Source organism: Ahaetulla prasina, chromosome 1, assembly GCF_028640845.1.
Source record: "Ahaetulla prasina isolate Xishuangbanna chromosome 1, ASM2864084v1, whole genome shotgun sequence".
In the NCBI taxonomy this organism is placed as follows: Eukaryota; Metazoa; Chordata; class Lepidosauria; order Squamata; family Colubridae; genus Ahaetulla; species Ahaetulla prasina.
This window is the reverse complement of record NC_080539.1, coordinates 58,119,370-58,143,070: the sequence shown is the minus strand read 5'-3', so window position 1 is coordinate 58,143,070 and position 23,701 is coordinate 58,119,370. Positions and strand designations below refer to the sequence as shown.

Here is a 23,701-nt window from a genome sequence, read left to right as displayed (position 1 = left end):
TGCTGGCAATCCTTATGATTTATATTGATATATTGATCATCAATTTTGTTGTAAATGTTGTACCTTGATGAACGTATCTTTTCTTTTATGTACACTGAGAGCATATGCACCAAGACAAATTCCTTGTGTGTCCAATCACACTTGGCCAATAAAAAAATTCTATTCTATTCTATTCAATTCATCAGTCAGAATGGAAATGGAATTTTTGAGGAAACTAATGGGTAGAGAATGCCACTGTAAGGATTCAAGAGATGCCTTAAATACCTAGAACTGACATACCATAAAAAAGAGCTTATTCCATAGGACAACCGCTACCACCAAGAAGGTTCATCTCTGCATCAGCATGGAACAGCAAAATACAGCATGGAAGATCTGACCATCTCTAAAGATCATTTAGATATCTATGAGGTTGCTCTAATTGAAAATGTTGGTTTAGGTAATTGTTTTGAGGTTTTGTCTGCCAACATTAAAACACTGAAACTAATTTAGTGGCTTTCATAAATCTAATAAATGCAGATCAGGTTAGGGACAGATCATCTTTAAGAAAATCTATATGTTCACTGAGAGTGAATACCAATGTGATAGTATATACTCCAGGCTGCACTACCTATTTTGTTCCATGCTATTTGTAGCTTCCAGGTCAATCATAAGAGCAGGTTGCTGGGTAGGCTGAATGCCACCACATGTTTACTGGACCCGTGCCCCTCCTGGCTGGTGCTGGCCACCCGGGAGGTCACACGAGGCTGGCTCCAGGCGATTACGACCGCTTCTTTGGTGGATGGTGTCTTCCCGGCCGCCTTGAAAGAGGCGGTGGTGAGGCCCCTCCTTAAGAAGCCGTCCCTGGACCCGGCTGTTTTAGGTAACTATCGTCCGGTCTCCAACCTTCGCTTTGCGGCGAAGGTTGTAGAGAGTATGGTGGCATATCAGTTTCCCTTGCACCTGGATGAAACTGTCTATCTAGACCTGCTCCAGTCCGGTTTCGGCTCGGTTACAGCACGGAGACGGCTTTGGTCGCGTTGGTGGATGATCTCTGGAGGGCCAGGGATAGGGGTTGCTCCTCTGCCCTGGTCCTATTAGACCTCTCAGCGGCTTTCGATACCATCGACCATGGTATCCTGCTGCGCCGGTTGGAGGGATTGGGAGTGGAGGCACCGCTTATCGGTGGTTCTCCTCCTATCTCTCCGACCGGTCGCAGTCGGTGTTGACAGGGGCAGAGGTCGACCCGAGGCGCCTCACTTGTGGGTGCCGCAGGGGTCGATTCTCTCGCCTCCTGTTTAACATCTACATGAAGCCGCTGGGTGAGATCATCAGTGGTTTCGTGTGAAGTATCAGCTGTATGCGGATGACACCCAGCTGTACTTTTCTACACGGACCACCCCAACGGTTATCAAGTGCTGTCCCGGTGTCTGGAGGCCGACGGGTCTGGATGGGGAGAAACAGGCTCAAGCTCAATCCCGCCAAGACAGAGTGGTTGTGGATGCGGCATCCCGGTACAGTCAGCTTAATCCGCGGCTGACCATCGGTGGCGAGTCATTGGCCCCGATGGAAAGGGTCCGCAACTTAGGCGCCCTCCTGGATGAGCGGCTGTCTCTAGAAGACCATTTGACGGCCGCCTCCAGGAGAGCGTTCTACCAGGTTCGCCTGGTACGCCAGTTGCGCCTTTCTGGACCGGGATGCCCTATGCACGGTCACCACGCACTCGTGACGCCTCGCCTGGATTACTGCAATGCTCTCTACATGGGGCTCCCCTTGAAGGGCATCCGGAGGCTGCAGTTAGTCCAGAACGCAGCTGCGCGGGTGATAGATGGAGCCCCTCGTGGCTCCCGTATAACACCCATCCTGCGCAGACTGCACTGGCTACCTGTGGCCTTCCGGGTGCGCTTCAAGGTCTTGGTGACCACCTTTAAAGCGCTCCATGGCATTGGGCCGGGTTACTTACGGGACCGCCTACTGCTACCGAATACCTCTCACCGACCCGTGCGCTCTCACAGAGAGGGTCTCCTCAGGGTGCCGTCAGCGAGGCAATGTCGTCTGGCGACGCCCAGGGGAAGGGCCTTCTCTGTGGGGGCTCCCACCCTTTGGAACGAACTTCCCCCCGGACTCCGCCAGCTTCCGGACCTTCGGACCTTCCGCCGCGGGCTTAAAACATACTTATTTAATTGTGCAGGACTGAGCTAGGTTTTAAATTCATGGGTTTTAATTGGGTTTTATTTGTATATTTTAATTAACGGGCTTTAAAATAAGTTTCTTAATTGTTTTTATTCTGTATTTATATTTATATGTTTTTAAATGCCTGTGAACCGCCCTGAGTCCTTCGGGAGATAGGGCGGTATATAAATATGATTAATAAATAAATAAATAAATAAGTCCTACTTACAACAGTTGACAATTCCATCCTGAAGTTGCCAATGCAAGAATCCAACCAGTAGTGGGTTTCTACCAATTCACCCCAGTTCAGGAAAACCGGTAGTGGTGGTGGCGGGAGGCTCCACCCACCCGCCCAGACGTCATCACGGACACTCTGCACATGCGCAGAAGTGCAGTGTGTGATCAAACCAAGCGCGCGCGCACATGCTCTCACAGTTCGGAACTGGTAGCGAAGGTAAGTGGAACCCACTACTGAATCAAACTACTGGTATCTCTGCCTAGGAATAGGTGCGAGAATAGAGAAGTGGAGCTTTTTTCCCTCTCCACCTCACCAAACTTAGCCTTTGGCCAAATATGTACTACCCATCATTTTTAATGTTCTTGGATACCTACATCTAGCTTTTGAACTTATGCACTTTGTAAGAAAGTAGACTGCATTGGGGGGAGGGGAATAATACAAACTGATGAAATACTACTGTAATAAAAGGATAGTCCAGAAGAGATTCTGATGAGCATCTCCCATGATTATATTGACTTTTTAAGTTAGTGATTAAAATAGAAAAAAAATGTTAAAGCTCACGGGGCTTCAGTGGTTCTCAGGTTTTGCCAAACTATAGCAAGAAAGTAGCAATTAAAAGAAGCAATAGTCATTGCTGGTTGTTACTTCTTCCCTTTATCTATGGGGAGTCATTTAAATGACACACCAAAGATAAATACATTTTATTGGTATTTGGTGGCATACTTCAGGGGTACAGGTATTAGGATCACTTCCAGTTCTGGATTACAAAAATCCAGGGGAACATTCAGTGACACACAAGAAACGGGGGGAAAAATATTTGCTGCTGTCTTGTGGCTGTCTGGACTCTTGCATCTCATTAAAGGATAGAACGATCATTTGCAAATTTTCCAGGTATGGAGAGAGAATATCAATGCATATTATGCCTTCCAAGATAAAAAGGATAGACATGCAAATGAAATAATAATATAAGAGGTTATATAATGCTCATTTTTAATTCTTAATTTCTTTTCAGTTTATTTGTTTCAGGTGACTTGCATCACTGATGAAGGGAGTGCTGTAACACCAGTAATCAAGTACAATGCTGCTATTGGATTTGGTAACTACTTTTTAAAAATTGCTTATGACTGTGTCTGGTAGTTTTGTTATAATTATTAGCTGCAAGTATGAAGCACTTAGTCCATAGAATAAATGTTTTATTCTCTTAATTGCATCTCTGCATTATAAAATATGCAAAATATCTTTAGTGCTTTAGTTCTTTTATAATACAGTTCTTTTTATGAAGCATAAGATCATAAAAATATGAATCAAGAACAAATATCTCAATTGTATCCCCTTATACTAACAGCTCTCTTCAGTTTTAATATTTGCTGTACACAAATCAAACTCAACATGGATCAGTACAAATAAATGGACACATTGTTATTTTTTTTTTGTGGAAATAATTTTATATTTTAATTTTATGCCTCAATTTGACAAAAATCACCAATGTAAGGCTGCTTATTTGCATTTGAAGAGAAACTTCCATTTGAATGAAACTAGCAAACTTTGCAGAAGTTTGACAGAGAGAGTGAGAGAGTGTCAAACTCTTTTTGATACATCTCTGTTCGTGCTTCTGGGTAGCTGTTATTTATAATACAAAAATGTTTATGCGTTAACATCGTTGCTGTCTTGTCTGCAAGAATGAAGTCTGCACACAGCCAAGACATTACCTTAAGCTGAAAACAATAGAGGAGACAATTAATGAAAAGGGAAAAGCCAGATTAGCATTCATTTATTCATTCATTTGGTGAGTGAGTGGCTTAGCTGGTTTACTGCCTTGGCATGCTTCCATGCTATTATTCAATTCACTGATACATATATTCCTTCAAAATTCACAAGCTATTGCTTCAGGCTTGCATGATCAAATTGTCTGACATTTATCCAGATATGTTTGCAAATACATATTCTTTGCTGAAAAACAAGAACAATGAAATCCTTTTTAAATCTTGCCCCACTTATTCATTCCCAAACATTCTCGTTTTATTTTTATTTTTTTAATACCATCATAAGAACTGCAATGGGCATTGTCACTCTAATTTCTTTGGCATGAGCATAGGAAAGCTTTTTGAAACATGCCTAAACCTAAAAGTATAAACGCACCACCTAATTTCAGCTGTGCAAGATTGTGGTGATACATCTGCCTTAATTTCAACACACACACAGTCTACCTCTTCTTCTCAGTGTAGAGGCTGGTTCCCATTGAAAACAGCAATGCCAACACTAAAAACAGAGTCTGCAAAATGAAAAGTGCTTTTCATCACTGACCATTCACATATTTAGGTACTGCAGTACCTTGACAATGAGAAGGGTGTGATTAAGTACCCCCAAATTACAAAACTAACAGAGAACAACTGAATCACATATTTTCTTTCTGAAAAAACATCTTAATTTCCTCCTGCCCCCCCTCCCCCTCCCTCCCTCTGTTTATCCCTTGCTTACCACGAATTCTTTTTCTGGATTCCATAGGTCCTGTCTTGACAACTCCAGGAGAAAATAACAAAGGCAACACAAAGCAAGCAATGTTCTACACAGAGTTGTGGTTTGTGATACTAATGGCGATCCTTGCCTTGATCCTCCTAGCAATTTTCCTGTCTTTAATTCTGCAGAGGAAAATAAACAAGCAGCTGTATTCAAGGGAAAGGCCTCCTTTAGTCTCCGTTCAAAAGAGAATGTCACCAATGAATGTCTATTCACAAGGAGAAACTCACATGGTATGGTGCTCTGCCTATGTTTTGTCAATGGATTTCCTGTGAAGAGGTGCCCTATACTAGAGTTGAAGGGGGATTGGTGGGCCAACATGGATACACTCATAGACACCACATAAAACCAACACCATATAAATCACATCTGTATTTGAAAGACATCTAAAATACCCTGCTACACTGCTAATATAGCAGTGGCTCTTAAACCCCATTATGACTATGGAATCATTTCCCACATATCACTTCTACAGCAAAGCAGAAAAAATATGTGATTTATTTATTTAGCAAAGAAAGAATAAGGCTGTCCAAGTTAAAAGTCTCTTCATTCCAGCAGCTGAGCAGGTTAAAAAAAAAACATGCTTAAAGTATTATGCTGCCAGAAATAGATGATCTGTGTTGCCCTCTCTTTTGCCATAATGCACCAGAAGGCACCACTTAATTATGTGTTTCTCTTAAAACATGAGGTGAGAAAATGCAATGTGCAGGTAAATGTTTTATTTTCACAGCTTGTACCTATATTAAAAACATTTTAAGGAGTTAGCAAGTCAATCATTTTTATTTAAACATCTAGGGCTTGCCAGTAGACAGTTAAGACTACTCCTCAAGCATTTCTAAATTTAAGGTACAAGTGGATATCTTAAAAGAAATATTTGCATTCCAGGAGTAGTCCCAAGCAGCCTGGGCCTGCTGTTTTCAGTAATATTTCTACGATGACTCAGGTGTGATTTTAAAGGCTGGTTTAGGATTTATTTGAACAGTTTTACTGAGATTTCTTAAAAAAAAATCTGAGCTTTGGAAACAGGCTTCTTTGTTCATTAACTTTAGCACTTGTCATATATAATGAAACCAGATATCAGCAGCACTAAACGTAGAGTTTGTTTTGAAAGGTATGTGAAAAGTCACAAGTAATACATAAAGAATACATCTTCATACAGCACTATAAGATGTCCAATGTAAAGAGGCATAAGGGGAGGGGGAAGCGCAATGGTTCAGTGATTAAAGACAGGTGGAAAGCTGACTGTCCAGGTTTGAGACCCAAACGCCATGCGATAGAGTGAGTTCCCCTTCTTGCCCCGGTTCCTGTCCACCTAGCAGTTCAAAAACATGAAAATGAGAGTAGATAAATAGGTACCACTTTGGTGGAAAGGTAGCAGCGGTCCATGTGCTTTGGCATATAGTCATGCTGACCACATGATGATGGAAATTGTCTTCAGACAATGCTGGCTTGCTCGGCTAAGAAACAGAGATGAGCATTGCCCTCTAGAATCGGATACATCTGGAAAGGAGAAACCTTTACCTTTTACAGAGGCATACATAAGCCAGAGTCTGTTTTCCCTATCACATCTCAGGTCTTCTGTTCCCACTTTCAAGGCTGAGAGTCAAGGTGAAGAAAAGTAGGATTTTAAGCAAGAAAGTTATAACCACAGATATTATGACAATGAAGGTACCCACTCCTGTGGAAGAGGAAGAACTTCTCCATCCTCATGCATAAAATGTATTTGCTCAACAAGTGGTAAGTGTTTATTGGCAGCCACATTATGGACACAGCCCTGGTTCACTTTCCAAAGATCTCTTCAAGAGATAGGAAAATTAATACACAATTTAGGAAGAAACTTGGGTGCTTTTTGTTTATTAATTAGAATATTTTTATCTCTCTTTTCTTCATAAAAAAAGCACTTAAGGCTATTAAAAAGACAAGTTGAATTAAAAGTACAACCACCATTAAAAATAAAATATCTATAGCCCTTAAGAAATTGGATGATATTCTGGATGATGATGATAAAATCATGGGCCTTTGGGAGCGTAATAATGAGAGCAGGTTATTTGTAATGTAGCATTTCAGTTCCTCAGGCATAATTATTTTGGAACCCTCAAGCTATACTCAATTAAACACAAAAGTTTTTTTTAAAAAAAAATCTCTTTGTACTGGACTGGTAATGCTCTAATAAACTTTAACCAAGCAAGAAGCAGAAGTTTCTCTAACTCAGATATTTAACTATTGCTGATCTATATTACAGGGGAAGGACAGAATCAGAAGGTTGTCTCAAACATCTATGGTTTTAATCTCAGTCCTTATGCTCCCTTCCTCCAATTTTGTAAAAACCAGCAACAAAATACTATTTGTCACTAATGACAGTGTAACATAAAACTCCATTTTAACCTGTGTGCACAGATGCTATCCAGTAGGTTTTGGCCATATCAGAAGAGACTCTCTTGGACTGTGTTTGTACAAAGCGTCTACTTCTATTGTATCTGTCCACTGGTGCTCCCTTCCAGCTACATTTCCCCCCAAAACTTAGCCACTCTTGTATATAAAGGTAAAGGTTAACATTTCCCCTTTCCAGTTGTTTCTGACTCTAGTGGGCGATGTTCATCTTCATTTCTTAGCAAAGGAAGCCAGCATTGTCCGAACACATTTCCATGATCATGTGGCCATCACTATATGCCAACATATGCTAGATATAGACATTTGTGGATGTACATCTAAGACAAACCTATTTGTCAAAAATTGTTATATAGTTTCAGCATAATCCACTATCTAATTTCTTCTCTAAGGCAGTCAATAATTGGGGAACATTTATATTTCGAAAATGCTTCACTTTCTCATTCCCTCAGCTTTTCTGGTGTGGTGGTGGTGGTTGTTTTGTCTTCTGCTTTAGAAGATCTGAAGTGCTCTTTTTGTTCTGCCTTCTAACTTCACACTTTCTCTACCTGCCTTCACTTTCCCCCCTTCATTTCCTGTACCTATGATGTTTCCCTCTTTCCCTGATAATTCGCAACACCAGCCTCCTATAGCTACTTCTTTACAAGTCCCTGTTATCTCATCTTCACAAGTATCACCGAGCTCCGATAAGGTAAGCCTTTGCAATGCATATGTCTGCATAAACATTTGAGAAACATACCTTTCTAACTGCCAGGAAGTCTTTCTTGCTCTTGCTCTCTGTGCCCCCTCCCCATTAGATTGAAAGAGTAGCTCAGTTTTATTATCCTTTTCAAGGTCACACAGCATATAGTGCTGATAATTGTCAGTGCTGCTTTTACATCTAACTCAATTATTGCGTTGAATTCGGAACACGACCACTGCAGTCCCATACAAATGCTAGGCAAATTTGTCGGTGAAAACAAATTGGCTTTCAGTCACCATAAGCCTTTACTGCTAACAGCTTTCCTTTCATTTACGTCTTATTTTGGGGGTGGCTGGGTAGCTGGGTATAGGGGGGGGAGACTGCATAATGGAGCAATAAGACACTGCAGATCAGAATCACTTTATGTGAAGATATTGGAATTTTATGAGCCTCCTTCTCACTGACCTTCTGGATTACTCAGTATAAGCCTTTGTTGATGCCTAACCTACAAGAGAAAATTTGTTTTAGCGCCTGAATGATTAAACAAGTAACATTTTTCTTCCCTTTTATATCTCAGTTTGAGAGGGTGGCTGATACGTCGGAGTCCTCCTGTAGCGTCACACTCAAAAGCTACACAATGCACTTGGAGGTAGTGAACTCTATTGAGTGGAGCAAGTTTGCAAACATTGAGAGTCTTGAATTTTTGGCATGATAACACCTTGTGTGGGGCTTCATTTCTTGCTGCGTGGCATTTTGGACCTGAAATTAGGTTGATATGATTTTGAGTATAATTTTGGCCGCGGGAGGAAGAAGTAGCTGGGCAAATGAAGAGTCTTCGGTTTTATGTTCTGTAATAAATGAGCAATGCGATCAAGTCTACTTACCTTTGACCGCTGAAAATTAAGCTGATGTGCCAGCCTTCATAATATAACTCTTAAAGCACAAAGCATTGGTATTTCTGTGAGCAGATAGTTAAACTTGTCAGTGTTGCAGGCCAAGAGGGTTGTGCGACGATATGTGTGTCTTGCATGCTGAAATCAAATTTGTGAAGCTACACTGCAGAAGACTGCGGTTCCTTTGGGGAACAATAGCTGAAGGGATAATTGATGTACATAACTGCATTTTTAAACTCTGCTTGAATATAGCCTACCTATACTGTCATCAGTTAAGAATGGTCTACAACAAGGGTGTCAAACTCAAGGCCCAGGGGCCAGATCTGACCCATGGGGTGCTTAGATCTGGCCTGCAGGGCTGCCCTAGAAACAGCGGAGGACTGGCCCACAGTGCTCTGCCATATAAAACAGCTGTGACAGCCTCCTGCCGCACTCTGCCAGCAAAAATGGAGCATACCCCTGAACTCCATTTTCACTGGCAGAGAGCGGCAGGAAGCCATCACGGCTGAAAACAGAGCTTGGGAGGGCTGCACATGGCCCTCCAAGCTCCATTTTCGCTGCCAGAGGGCGGCAGAAGTCCCCCACAGCCGAAAATGGAGCTCAGGCCCCCTTTTTCACTGGCAGAGCACTCGGGCCACTACAGACGTCTCTGACACGAGTGACATTAAGCTGGCCATGGCCACCCTGCCCACGCACACCCCAGCCCCTGAAGTCAAATGCAACCCTGATGCGCCCCACGATGAAATTGAGTTTGACACCCCTTGCCTACAATAAGGAAGAGTCCTTAGGGGAAGGTGCAATATGAGGATACCTTGGTTTTTAAAAGTTAAAAAACCAATTGTTTGTTTGCTTCTATTGCTAGGGATTGTCAGATACAAAAATTCCAGGACCAGCATCGCCTTTGAGTATGCACAGCAGTAGAAACATTTCTGTCCTTCAGGGGCCAAGCCAAAGCCAGATAGAGGATAGGTTTTCCCAAGATTCCCTGCATCGAAGTGTCAGTCAGCTTATTGAACCATCTGAGAAAAAGTCCTCGGTAGAAGACACTGTTTGGGATGCCATTATTCATGGCCATGACAGCAATTTGGTAAGTCAATTTACAAAGAGTACTGATTAGCTTCGAATACTGACATACCATAATCGCACAATCTTTGTAACAAATGTCAATCATGCTGAGTAACCAAATGGTAAAACGAGACCAATGGCCTTTGTGGGTATTAATATTAATTGTGCGAATGTGCTAAGTTATCCAGTGCTTTCCAGATATTCTGAACTTTACTACCTTAAGGTAGGCAAGCACAATCAGCGACCAGAAACTGTGCAAGCTGCAGTCCATAATAGGCTTAGAAAATCAATCTGTGGGAAAAAATGTTTCTTCTCCTACTAATAAAATATGCAACATAAAAACATTTAGCAATCCATGTTGAGTTGTCCTCTAAGATGGATGTAAAAATCTTTAAAATAAATAAAATGTCCTTGAGAGTGAAGCAATGTTACCCTAATACTATATAAAATCATATGATAAGCATATATGTTAAATCGATTTAATTTTAACTGTTTTGTCTGCAAAACCTATTAGGCTTTGGAACTTCACCCACAACCTTGCCTGTGATAAATGTTATCCCCTATCCTATATGGTGGTTTTCTCAGCCAGGGATGTAAAGTCCCAAATGGCAACTACAAAGAGAGTGCAAATTTGGGGAAAGCAAATTTAATAACCATCTTTGATTTTAAGAGCTCATAGTTGCATTCAGAGTGGTGCAGTGGCCTAGAGGTGGAGCTCTTGCCTCATAGTCAGGAGGCTGTGAGTTCGATCCTAGGTAGCAGCAGATATTTCTCTCTCTGGGCACAGTGAGTAAATATCTGCTGTGAATTCTGCATTGGTGACAAGAAGGGCATCCAGCCAGTAAACAGTTCCATTCAGTTCCCCACCCCGATGCAAGGGATTATGGGGTCATTAAAAGTCTAATAATAATAATAATAATAATAATAATAATAATAATAATAATAATAATAATAATAATAATAATAATAATAATAATAATAATAATAATAATTGCGGTTCTCTGACATGGTGTATCTCTGCCACTTCTGAGATTGTTCTGCTTCCAGTAGCTCTACAAGTCCATGCCCTGGTTGCTGAGCTATGGAACCTATGGCCTGTAGCCCACTTGTCAACGGATGCCCAGGTTCCCCAACATCCAACACGGTTCTTGTTAACCCGGGCGACGACCGAGCTGGTATAGGCTTCGTTCGGTTGTGTTTCACCATGAATCATTGCATGGGTTGTTGGGTGCACTCAGTTCTGCTCCTCGGCCTGAACCTCTCTGGCATGGTTGGACCTGCTGGTAGTTTACACTACCGCCCACTGGGTACCTAAAGACCTAGGCAAGCACTTAAAAGCAATTGGCGCTGACAATATCACCATTGGTCAGCTGCAGAAGGCCACCTTACTGGGATCTGCTTGCATAATCCGCCGATACATCATGCAGTGCTAAACGCTTGGGAATTGTTTGACTAGTGATGTGATACGAAATCCAGCATAGTTATCTCGTTTGCTGTGTATACTGTCATTTTGTGTAAATATAATAATAATAACAACAACTGTATTCAGTGTTTGCATATTCAACAACAACAACTGCATTCTGTGGCTCAGACTGGTAAGACAGTCTGTTATTAACACAGCTGCCTGCAATTACTGCAGGTTCTAGTCCCACCAGGCCCAAGGTTGACTCAGCCTTCCATCCTTTAGACAAGTAGACACTGACATGCAAGTAGTCTTATGTACTGCACAATGCTCAGCTGGACAAACTATATATTTGTTCATTTGATGTTTATCCTGTCTGTGCTTTTTTTTACAACTCAAAAAGGTGTATTTGATGTTCCCTCTTTCTATTTTCCCAACAGTAACAACAACAATCTTATGAAGTATTATGATTATGTATTATTAAGTATTATTATTATGAAGAAGGGGCCTCTGGTGGCTCAGCAGACTAAGTCTGTCTGTTATTAACACAGCTGCTTGCAATTACTGCAGGTTCTAGTCCCACCAGGCCCAAGGTTGACTCAGCCTTCCATCCTTTATAAGGTAGGTAAAATGAGGACCCAGATTGTTGGGGGCAATAAGTTGATTTTGTATATAAATATACAAATAGGATGAAGACTATTGCTAACATAGTGTAAGCCGCCCTGAGACTTCGGAGAAGGGCGGGATATAAATGCAAATTTAAAAAAATTCAGTGTTTGCATATTTTTTGACATTTTTGATATTTAGAGGAGGGGCAAACAGTGAATTTCACAGAGTCAGGATGGTCTTTTACTTAAGTAAATTATAGGATTAACCAACAATAAAAACTTTTGTTGATTTTAAAAAAAGCCTGAATGAGATCTCAATGACTTTATTTTGTAACGCTTATCTTCTTAAAATCGCTTTATTTTAGTGTATGGATGATGAAGATCTTGTGAGCACTATCAAAAGCTTCAGTACTGTCACCAAACCACATACAACATTTACTGATACACCCTTGTAAGTTATTTAGTACTATTGCCACAGAATAGATAACAGGGAAAGCCTTGAATATTTCTCTTCATAGTCATTATGAAGTAATGCTGTTCCTGAAATTTTTCTAGTGTTTATGAATTACATCTTGTACTGTAAGTATGTGAAAGCTATTAGAAGCTTCTTTTATAGTAATACATTGTCTAGAGCAAATGTATTTATTTGAGAGCTATATATTATTAATTTTTTTAATGCATTTTTTGGCAAATAAATAGTGCTAGACAAACCTTTATTCAGCTCATTGCAGGAACTGATTGGATAAATGGTGAAATGGTCATACACACAAATTTAGCATAGGCAGGAAATTAGGGAACTCTTCACAAAAATTAATTACTGAAAACCTTTAATTAATGAGAAATTAAGATAATCAACAATCATGTGAAGACAAGAGTACAGAGAAGAAATGCTTAATTATACTTTATTATGATACTATGCTTCAATTAGTTTCCTTTGGCCATACAGTGAAATCTTTCAAATAATTTATTAATTATAGATGGGGGAAAGTAACCAAAATTTTAAATGTATATCTATTCTAATTGACTTTTTCATGCTTATACAGTAAAATATGCTTGTGTGGGAAAATATTTACTTTGTCAGTAATTAGCTTAACTGAATATGTTTTTCTGCTGGCTGTAGCCGATATTCTTTATTGTTCTGCTATTTCTGATGCTCACATGATCCAATGTCAAATGCTATACTTTGTAATAAAAATCATGGCATATCTATATTGGCCATGGCACTTATATAGTTCTGCTTCTGTGGCAAAGATATTAACATTTCAAGCCTGGGAAGTTCAGAAGCAGACCACTGTGGTGGCAAGTATGTACTTCAGAAGACAAAGCCACTGTAAAGCTTTGGTGCCCTAATAGAAAAAAGGTTGAAAGATTTGAATTAACAGCACTCCGGACTATAAAAACCAGAGTTGTGAGGAATAAGATTTCTGCAAGTGCTCAGAATATAACGATCTTTCTGTTCTAAGACCACCAGAGACAATTCTGTGCAGTATAAGATATACCTGTCAGGCTGTTAATACAGGTAGTCCTCAACTTACAACAGTTGGTTTAGTGACCGTACAGTTTCAATGACACTGAAAAAAAGGGATTTATGTCCGTTTTTCACACTTACAACCGTTGCAGCATCCTCAAGGTCATGTGATCCAAATTCAGACACTTGGAAACTGACTCCTATGGATGGCTGCAGCGTCTCTGGGTTGTGATCACTTCTTGCAACCTTCCGACAAGCAAAATCCTTGGGGAAGCCAGATTCACTTAATGACCATGTCACTAATTTAACAACTGCAGGGATGCACTTAACAAATGGGGCAAGAAAAGACATAAAATGGGGCAAAACTTACTTTAAAAAATTCTCACTTAACAACATAAACTTTGGGCTCAATTGTGGTCGTAAGTTGAGAACTACCTGTACAGAATTTCAACTGAGTGCATCATTATTATTTTTAATAATTCATATCAAAACTAATCCTTCGCAATCAGAAATGTAATATATTGTCAAGCCGCAGGATATTGTCTCAAATTAAAAAATGATTTTCATTTGTTTCATTGTGTCTCCTTTATACTGATCGTTTGCATTATTTGTTTTACAATAGATAGCCCAATGTTGTAAGCACATGGTTGTGAATAAACATTAGTGCACAGTAGCCTTACTTTTTCTGTTTCATAAAAAAATAACTTGCATCTTTAGGAACATATAAAGTATCTGAAGCATAAAATCACTTACCTTTGACTAAACAAGGTGACTCAATCCTGATGTCCTGTTCAGTTGTCAAAGAAACAACTATTTAACTATTTTCAAAAAAAATTATGAAAGCTGTTTTGGTATAAGCCAAGTGTAATCAAGCAAGAAGGTAAACAGTACGGTAGAACATATAAAATTCAAATGACAAGTGTTCATTTTAAGATAAACCAACAGTAGTCACACAGTAGAATTTAAAATGTCAGGAAATTTTAAATCCTTATTATGCATTGTATAATTCACATTAAAGTGATGGGTTTTTATTCTTAATTGTGAAGTCATTTGGAGAGAGTGGCAGCTGCAACTCTCACTACCCACCCATCACACGTTCTATGGAAGATAATTTTTTTAAAAAAAACAAGCATTCAAAAGTTTCCATGCTTATTTTGTTTATTTTGGCAGGGAGGGGGCTCAAATATAACTGAATAGCCCCTGCAGTGTCTCTATTATCAGATTTATAGCTTATAACAGGGCAGGCTTATAGTTTTGTATATTTTATTCTATGGTAGTGCTGTTGCATTGATATAAAATCTATGTCTAAGTACTCAACAAAGAATATTGAAGGATCAAATATAAATCTGGCTTTAGGATATCATCTTTCAATTCTTGCCCTCTTTTTCATGTTGCAAGAAAGGGAATTATTATCTACCGTATTTAAAAATATGATTTCAGAAAGCGTGCAATAAAACATCACAAAGAGGCCTATACTGCACTTGTGCAAGACTCAGTAGAATCCTGGTTTCCTTCCAACCTTAGCGTATGCAACTGAGGACATTCAAGGCCGTATCATTAAGGGTCTCTAGGAAATCTGTAAAATAATGTAGTTTGACTGGACTGAAGGGCAAAGAAAAAGCAAGAAGAAATCTCAAGACTGCTTGTGCCTTTGCCAAAGGATTAAAAGACACTTTCAAGACACTCTCAGGTATTGCTCCTGGAAATATTGGGATGCTTAAGTCTACAAATTCCAGTTTTTTCAACTGTGCAGACCTAAATAGATTGCTTAATTCTATACAGTGGTATAAGGAGTGAAATTCTCTATGAACTTTTGGTCTATAACTAGGTAATTTGAAACCAATCTTGCAGTTAATTTTTGTAAAGATTAGTATATGTTATTAAGAAAGTGACTCGAGTTCTCCTTTCCTGTGGAAGATGATAGCATGCTTTGGGGTTTTTTTCTGTCTTACTGATTGTTGACTAAACCAGACCACACAGAAATTTTGTAGAAGTAATTTATGCAACATCTCATAATATCAGGCTCCCCTTGAAAATACATGAAGCTTCATAAAATGCAAGAAACCACTTATGAGAGCAACTACTAATGGCTTGATAGGAAGGTGTAGTCCCGCTTTCTAGAATTAATCCACTGATGCTATTGTAATTAAAAGGAATGTTTTAATTCTTTATATTTTAATATTTGATAAATATCTGCAAAGTAATCTTTTATAATAGCTGTAACAAGACATTTAGAATTTCAACTTGGTTAAGTCAACACGTTGAAGCGTGAGATGATATACAAAGTTTATTAATACTAATAAAAACTGGTGGCACAGCAGAAAAAGCAAGACATAAAATAAAGCACCCTAATTCTTCCCATTATTGTTTTCAACATGGAAACCACACTGAAAATATGAATTGCTCTATAACTAGATCATAAAACTTTAAATACGTAGCATGTTTGTAACCAAGATTAGGAAACAGTTACTTTACAACAAAAATGGTAGTGCATGCCAGCCTGAATTAAACAAAGCTTGAAAACGTCTGTACCAGAACTGGACTTCACATAGACAGTTCTAGAAAGTTAACACCAATTTTGAATAGTTCAAAAATGCTTCCATTGATTGTGCTATGAAGCCAGATTTTTTTAGCAGCTTTCTCCATCTGGTGACCTTCCAGAGAAATTAGTTTCAACTCCCGTAATTCCCTATAATTGAGCCAGCCTACTCAACAGAATTATGGAAGTTCAAGCCCAACTTATCGAGAGAAACACCAGGATTGGAAGGCTGATTTGTCTAGTATGTGTTTCCTTATCCTGCCTGATTCTATCTCAAACTCATCTTCAATTAGAAAGATACAAATTTAGATAGATAAATGTAAAATTCATCCTGTTTAGTGAGAAACATTCAATATACATGTGGGATATAGACGTCTTTTATTTTCACAAAGTATTTTCATAAGGTATAATCCTGGCAAGATGAGTCACTTTTCTTATGCCGTGGAGAAACTGTTGTCTTTGTAGGAGATGGGGAAGCTGTACCAAATACTTCAGAACTTCCTTCTACAATGTTTGGTGAAGATACCACAAGATGTGGTCCTTTCTTTCTTCCAAGGAAACCACCTCCTTCAACTCCACTCTTCCTTTTGCAGTCTGCTTTGGTTTCATTGTCTTCATCATTTACTCTTTTTTTCAATTCTAATATGCTTTCAGACACTTTCTGAAGTTCAGTTCCTCCATCTGGCACTCTGGCCATTCTTATCTCAAGTGCTAAGGCTGAAGCTTTTTTGTCAGTTATGTTTTCACCAATTCTTTTCCCTTCTGCCTGTACAGGACTCCAGCTGCCATTCTGAGGAACAGCTTTGTCTACCATGGTTTTACTTAAATTAAAAGGCTGAATTTCCCTGTAGCTGTGAAAACTTTCTGTCCGACGGGCTCTGGCTAATAAGGGGCTCTCCCTATATGGCCGTATGGAGCCATATGTAGCAGTTTCGTGGATTGTTTCCCGGTGCTGTAACTGGAGGCTGAAAACATTTAAATTTTTTAAGTAATTAAATTAATAAATTGAGCATGTCAAATTGAACAAAATTTACTAACTAGAAAGTTGGATTGTTTTTATTTTCATGCAAAAATCATAAATTATTCATTATTGGTTGGGATCACTACTATATGGAAAAGCATATTACATAATTCACGCAGGAACACACTAGGAATTCTTTATACGGTATCTATTCTGCACAGTTTCCAAAATATTAGAGTATTAACTTTTAAGTAAACAGCATGATAAAATGAAGTCTTATACAAGGAAATATTTAGCTTAAAATCTTTCCATCCACATATATGCAAACATAATTTGTAAAACTTACCTAGAGCCTGATTCACGCAGTCGGCTTTGCTGGACTACTGAAGTTGCTGGACTGATATTGGGGGTTGCACAGCGAGAGGTGCTTAGATCACACTGGTCCAGAAGTTTAAGCAATTCTTCTTCAGTAGGACCACCCACATCTTGCGAGACAGAAGACAGATTCATATATACATTAAGAAACCACAACAAATTTACTTAGCATTTGTACCTAATATGCACTAAAGAATTTAGTATACTGTCTTGGTAGCATAACTGTTTTATGCCACCCAGTCACTTGCCTGTGTGATGAACGGTTACATAAGATAGATAGATGATAGATAGATGATAGAGATAGATAGATAGATAGATAGATAGATAGATAGATAGATAGATAGATAGATAGATAGATAGATAGATAGATAGATAGATAGATAGATAGATAGATAGATAGATAGATAGATAGATAGATAGATAGATAGATAGATAATGGATGGATGATAGGTAAGTAGGTAGAGATCAAATAATCATCTAATTCAAAAACAGTTTGCAATATGATATTCTCCTTTATATTTGCAGTTTAAGAATAATGTACAAAGTGTCAAAACAAAATAATAAAAATATGGAAGAAAGACACAACCACCACTCCCCCCCCCACCAAAAAAAAATTAGGTAATAGAAATCTGGGATCAATTCAAGCTCTATTGAAAACTGTTGCATTCAAGACAACTAACCTTTTTCTTCACTTTTATTAACCATATCCATTGCTGTAGTTAGGTCCCACATCTGAATACTGCCATTAACGTGCCCTGTGAAGAGGTAACGCCGTGGCCTTGAACCCATTCTGCTGGATCCCTCACATTCACGCACAGTAAAGGAGGAAATTGTAGTACAGTCAACTGCCTGAATTTCACATATCCTAGTGGAGAGGAAAAAGGACTGTAGCATATCAACTACCAATTTGCTGAAACAATGGGCCGTGTCATATATAGTCTCAAACAGATATACACCTTCAAATTAACACTTACAAATTAGTACTGTGTCCATAAATTGTAATTATATGTACCTATTCACCTGAAAATAAGGCCACAATCACTTGTGCACTAGAATCTCAAAATGCAAAAAAATCTGCCACAGATTCTACTTAATGTTTGTATAAGAATCTTTCCTGTTTTCCAAAGATTAGCGATCGTTGTTCAAACTAGAGAACCCCTGAATTATCCCTGGGTCAACTATGAAAGGGAAACATTCTCAAATGGCTATTCTATATTCTTCTGTATATCTGTGTATTTATTAAGCCACAAGGTTAACAGTTTATTTGACACAACTAAGCATTTTCAAAGTGTATCATCAAACTGCCTTTGAAATTTTTCTTCTGGAATCTTAAACTCATACTATTTGTCTTTACAACATTCTCTGAGGCAAAAAATGTCTTTCCTTTAAATAAAGACCAATTCCATTACAGATTAAGATAGGGAAAAAGGAAAACATTATTGACAGTTTAGCATGGCATAGCATTTCACAAAATTAACTTACACATATCAAGGCTTATAAGGCATTTGCTTAATAGATCTGTCTGAGCTACCATGTTTCCCCAAAAATAAGACCTTACTGGAAAATAAGCCCTAGCATGATTTTTCAGGGTGTTTGTAATAGAAGCCCCAGTTATTAAGTTATACCACAAAAATAAACCCGTTATTAAGCTCATCAGCCAGATGAACACATTTAGTACCATATTTCCCCAAAAATAAGACCTAACTGGAAAATAAGCCTTAATGCGTCTTTTGGAGCAAAACTTACTATAAGACCCAGTCTTATTTTTGGGGAAACATGGTATATACAAATGAAAAGGATCTGGGCTAAAGTAGCTTTAGCCCAAGATGCCCCTTTGTACTGTACTCCTTCATTACAGATTACAGATTACTCCTGTAATCTTTCCAGCTCTGTGGACTGGCAATAGCGGCGGGGTGAGGAGGGAGACAGAGGGGATGGTTTCATGATTGTGTGTACCACTTTCACAAATGCAGCTTGGGGTGCATCTGCTTGTGCTTGCCCACCACTTCCACAGCCCAGTTCCGAATGGGCTACAGCCCAACACTGTGCCGTGGACTGGGATTTGGGGAAACCCTGCTCAATCTAATATACTCAATCTAATATTTACTTCAATGTCAAATTTCTTATAACTGACAGTTAGGCATAAGCATTCTGAAGTTATTAATATTTTAATAAAATAGATATTTAATGTAAGTATCACAGTTTTGAATTTGCAAGTTACTGGGAAAATACATTACTTGCATAGGTGAGATCATTTTCTTTTTAAACAACCTCAGTAAGTAAAAAAAAATATTTTCATTCAAATTTACTGGAAGTGTTTTTATTCTTTCTAAAACGCACATGCATTTCGCTGGAATTTCAATAAGCACTCAGAAACTACTCAGTGTCTACAGGCTATTCTGTAGTTATCACCAGCTTTTCAGTACATTTCTGATGCCAACACATTATTGCTAAGTACTGGAACAGTGTTAGTTATCCAACCATCCTAGCAGGTATGATGAATCATGATCAATATTTAGGGGTGGCTTAAGTATGATGCATTGTCCTGTCATCAGGAATGATTTCTAATTTGGCCAGACTCTTAAATGGGCATTGTATTAAGAGTATGCAATCCCTTTGATGTGAAGCAAACACAACCACTTTGAGATTCAAAGCTACTACTTCATGGCCCTCCTGAGATGCTAGAATAGCTAACGAAAAATCGTGCTAACAAAAAGACTCAGGAAGGCCAACGATCCCTTAAAAACGATGTCACATAGTGAAATAAGGGCATTTTCCTGTTAATATCTCATTAATTTTAATTGAAAGGGATATTTATTGTCTTCTGCAATATTGGTTCTCATACTGGATCTCATGTTAACCTTGCAGTCTTCGCATAGGCTCTATTTTAGCTGACACTTTTCAGGTTCTGTGAGGTAGACTGTTCTTACAACATCTCACTGGGTAGAATATTATGGTAACAGGACCTTGCCTGTCAGAGAGGATTTCATCAGATAGAGCAAATATTTAGTAGGACTCTTGCTTTGCTATCTTGGTATTTCCCAAGTTTTAGATTAATATATCTTTTTTTAAAGGTAACTAACCCTTCTTAGCCAAAGGAAAGGGGATAACACACTAATTTTAGGCCCTTAAAGTTTTGCATTAAAGTGTTACAAACTTATTAGTCACTTGGTTAGCTTCTTGCTTCGCATAAGACAAGCCACATAATAAAAATAATTGATATTACTACTTTTGGAGGCAACAGAACTTAGCTTTATAAAAAAACTCAATAGTGTTTTGGAGTTTAAAGAAGGTTTGTTGTGAAAGGAGGGGAAAGAAAGGGTAGAAGAGCAACCCCAAATGTAATTAAAAGGTCTTATTTTTATGCTTTTTTCAGAAAAAATATGTATCTGTATGATTAATTATGGACAAGAGAATGTACATTTACAACATGTGTATAAGAAATAAAAATAAAATACTTTTTATAAAAAAAAATTGATATTACTGCTTTTGGAGACAGCAGAACTTAGTTTGATTAAAAAAAAAACTCAGTAGTGTTTTGGAGTTTAGGGTTCACTTCCTGCAAGGAACTGCAACACCCATGGTCTTGGGATCCACTATTTAACAAGTATTTATGGGGGGTGGGGTTTGTCTTTTTACTGGTTCAGCTTTCTGGAATTGGCTAGCATGCTTCAACTAACTTGCTTCAATGGCAGAATACTGCAATTGCTGCCAGTCTTTGGGGACAGAGAACAGAGAAGCTGCATTTACCTGAGGAAGACAAGCTTCTTTTTGCTTTGACTAGCTTTGCTTTTGTGTGGTTGTTGCCCAATTGCATGGTCACTGTCAAAGGGAGCTTTTAAAAGCTGAAATCAAAATTTGTGGCTAAGGAGATTCATCTCTTACAGAGGGCAGGAAATAGTATGCTTTTCATCAAGTCTAACTTTCTATTTACACATGTATGAAGAGGCCTATTGCCATGGCGGCTTAATTAAGAGTTATTTTTTTTATTCCAAAACAGATGGATCCACAGTAGTTCAAAACAAAAGGTGTTAAAAAAAAAAGGTGTATAACAATTGATTGCACATACTGCAAATTGCTACCATGGGAACAAATAGCCAATACAATTATTTCCAGGGTAAAATGAGGTATATAGGAACACAGGCTTAATTAACGTAGAAGACATGTGTTGATTAGACTATTCCATAGTAATCAAAGAAAATGAGAAAATAAAGAGGTCAAAGTTTAACAGGCTTTGAATTACTACATTCAAATTTACCCTAATATAACATTAATTTTAATAACTCTATCCCATTTTCTTTCTAAGCCTGCCTAGAACATTAAATCATGGTGATTTGTCGTATATTATTTCATAATATTCCAATGTAATATTATTCAAATGATAATGAAGCTTCTAGCCATATTATAACTATCCACTGTTATTTGCTTTAAAACTCACAAGTTGTCAAAAGGATAATCTAGATGTTTGGAAAATGCACTCCTGATTAATTTCTCCAATGTTTGCTTATGATTTTTTGACATGAATGTAGATACAAAGTAGATTCCTTCTATTAAAGAGTTTTACTCATTACAAGATTAACCATTAAGAAAAGATGGGCTGCTTTGCATCTCACAGATTTCTAGCCTGGAGTGGGGAAATGGCTTAGTGCTAAACTGGCTGCCATGGTTATATTAGCGATACTACTCTCTTTAAATAATACCCAAGTTTTCAAAATTTACTTCAGCTGCTCTTTCCATAACTCTGGATTTTGTTTACTTTGAAATGGCCAGGCAACTCATTATATTTTTTAATAAAGTTAGCAATACAGACTAACCTATGGAAGGAACAGAAGAGAGCACTAAAATAAAAGATATAATTAAAGCTCTATTAAAATGTGAAAGCTAAAAACAAAATATCAAAATACTCTCCTTTAATTCAGAGAATTAAAAAACAATAACCTAGTTCCTCTAATTAATTAGTAGCATTGTAATTGCATCGCTTACCTTTTTCCAGTAGAAGAGAGTCTCACAAAAAGTTTGTTGGTGATGGGAACAACTTTTTGGATAAATACCTGTTGATCATCACGCTCACCAAATGGACCTGGAAGAGGAGACCAAATAAAAAGCACTGATGTTCAGCTGTATACAAGAGTTACATGAAATATTAAATAAAGAACCATAGAGTTCTGTGCATAAGTTCTAAGATTATCACTCCTGCAAAAGTTCTCAACTACCCCAAAGTGTAAATTATAGTTTTGATATTGTCTTCCACGTACTAACTTTTTATGCTTCTCTACATCCATCTAACACTCCCATTTCTCCATTTTAGATTTTCAGGTTTGTACTTTTTATAATGTGTATACAGTTGTTTTAAAAAATTGTGTATCTTTTATAATTCCTACATTTGTCTAATATTTTACATTGTTATGCTTCTTTGTAACAAATATACACCTCCCCTCTCTTTATACTGGCCTGATTTAATATTTGTCCTACATGGACAATTTGGCGTCTTTCTCAGAAGCCTTATATGAATGTTTGCCAATTCAGTATAGCTGAGTTGAAGGAAATAAGCATGCACAAAAGATCCAGGTTTAATATCCATATGTGCCTACTCTTTCTTTGCATACGGAGCATGAAGAACTAGTAGGAAGACAGGATTTCAGTAACCTTTAGAGAACAGGATTGTCCACATCCCAACAGTAGAATCTGCAGGCAGGTGAAGATCTCCATAGGGTTAGTCTCCTAAACCACTATTCTAATAACTGTTTACCTATATCATTTCCAGCAGAATAACTTCCATGACTCTCAGTTTCCTCCAAGGACAAAATTTTGAACGATGCCAGAGGAGTGGATCCTGGCTGTGTTGAAATCATTCCTCTAAAACGTGTCACTGTCCATGTCCGGACATGATTATTATCAGCACACACTAGAAGGAAAATGACCATAAAAAGAAGCAGAGGTTATCATTCTAATTTTATCTCACACCTAAACCAATCGGTATTTTTTGAATAATGATGCTAAATCTTCCCTTTTCTAGTTTTTACGACCTAGTAAGCAATGTTGGATGGGTCAGGGTTAATTCTTTCAGTTCTCTCAAGGGGAAAAAAAAGGCAGAGTCTGAGCCTTTGGGGGAAGAAAAAATGGATTCTGTGATAGAGAAATTGGATCAGGAGAACTCTAAAGCTGCAAGAGATGCAGTTATGCCCTTCACAAAGAGAAAGAGGATGATAGTAACTAGTGATTTGATTCAGGACGAGTGCTGCCTGACAGAAGCAAGGATCAAAGCTGTGAAAAATAACACAAAATAAACTTCTTTTTCATTTAGGGTTAGGATAGGACAGGACAGAACAGAACAGAATAGATTTTTTTATTAGCCAAGTGTGATTGGACACACAAGGAATATTGATGCTCACTCAATATCCGTACCTTAAATTTCAT

General features: G+C 38.2%; 2 protein-coding genes across 4 annotated transcripts in view; one reads left to right on the top strand and one right to left on the bottom strand.

Moving 5' to 3' along the window:
* USH2A (usherin) overlaps positions 1-15,411 on the top strand; it is a 587,033-nt gene extending 571,622 nt beyond the window's left edge. Inside the window, exons 68-71 of the mRNA XM_058169610.1 lie at positions 3,399-3,482; positions 4,892-5,136; positions 9,729-9,953; positions 12,307-15,411. Coding sequence (XP_058025593.1) covers positions 3,399-3,482; positions 4,892-5,136; positions 9,729-9,953; positions 12,307-12,396 — 644 coding nt within the window. The 3' untranslated portion in view covers positions 12,397-15,411. The remainder of the gene's footprint in view (positions 1-3,398; positions 3,483-4,891; positions 5,137-9,728; positions 9,954-12,306) is intronic.
* Positions 15,412-15,681: 270 nt separating this feature from the next.
* The window catches only part of KCTD3 (potassium channel tetramerization domain containing 3), a 33,690-nt gene continuing 25,670 nt past the window's right edge, over positions 15,682-23,701 (bottom strand). For all 3 annotated transcript variants that reach the window (XM_058165408.1, XM_058165407.1, XM_058165409.1), the window contains 5 exons: positions 23,034-23,189; positions 22,268-22,364; positions 17,965-18,149; positions 17,256-17,394; positions 15,682-16,913 (listed from right to left, as the gene is read on the bottom strand). In XM_058165408.1, the coding sequence (XP_058021391.1) occupies positions 16,346-16,913; positions 17,256-17,394; positions 17,965-18,149; positions 22,268-22,364; positions 23,034-23,189 (1,145 nt within the window). In that variant the 3' untranslated portion in view covers positions 15,682-16,345. The remainder of the gene's footprint in view (positions 16,914-17,255; positions 17,395-17,964; positions 18,150-22,267; positions 22,365-23,033; positions 23,190-23,701) is intronic.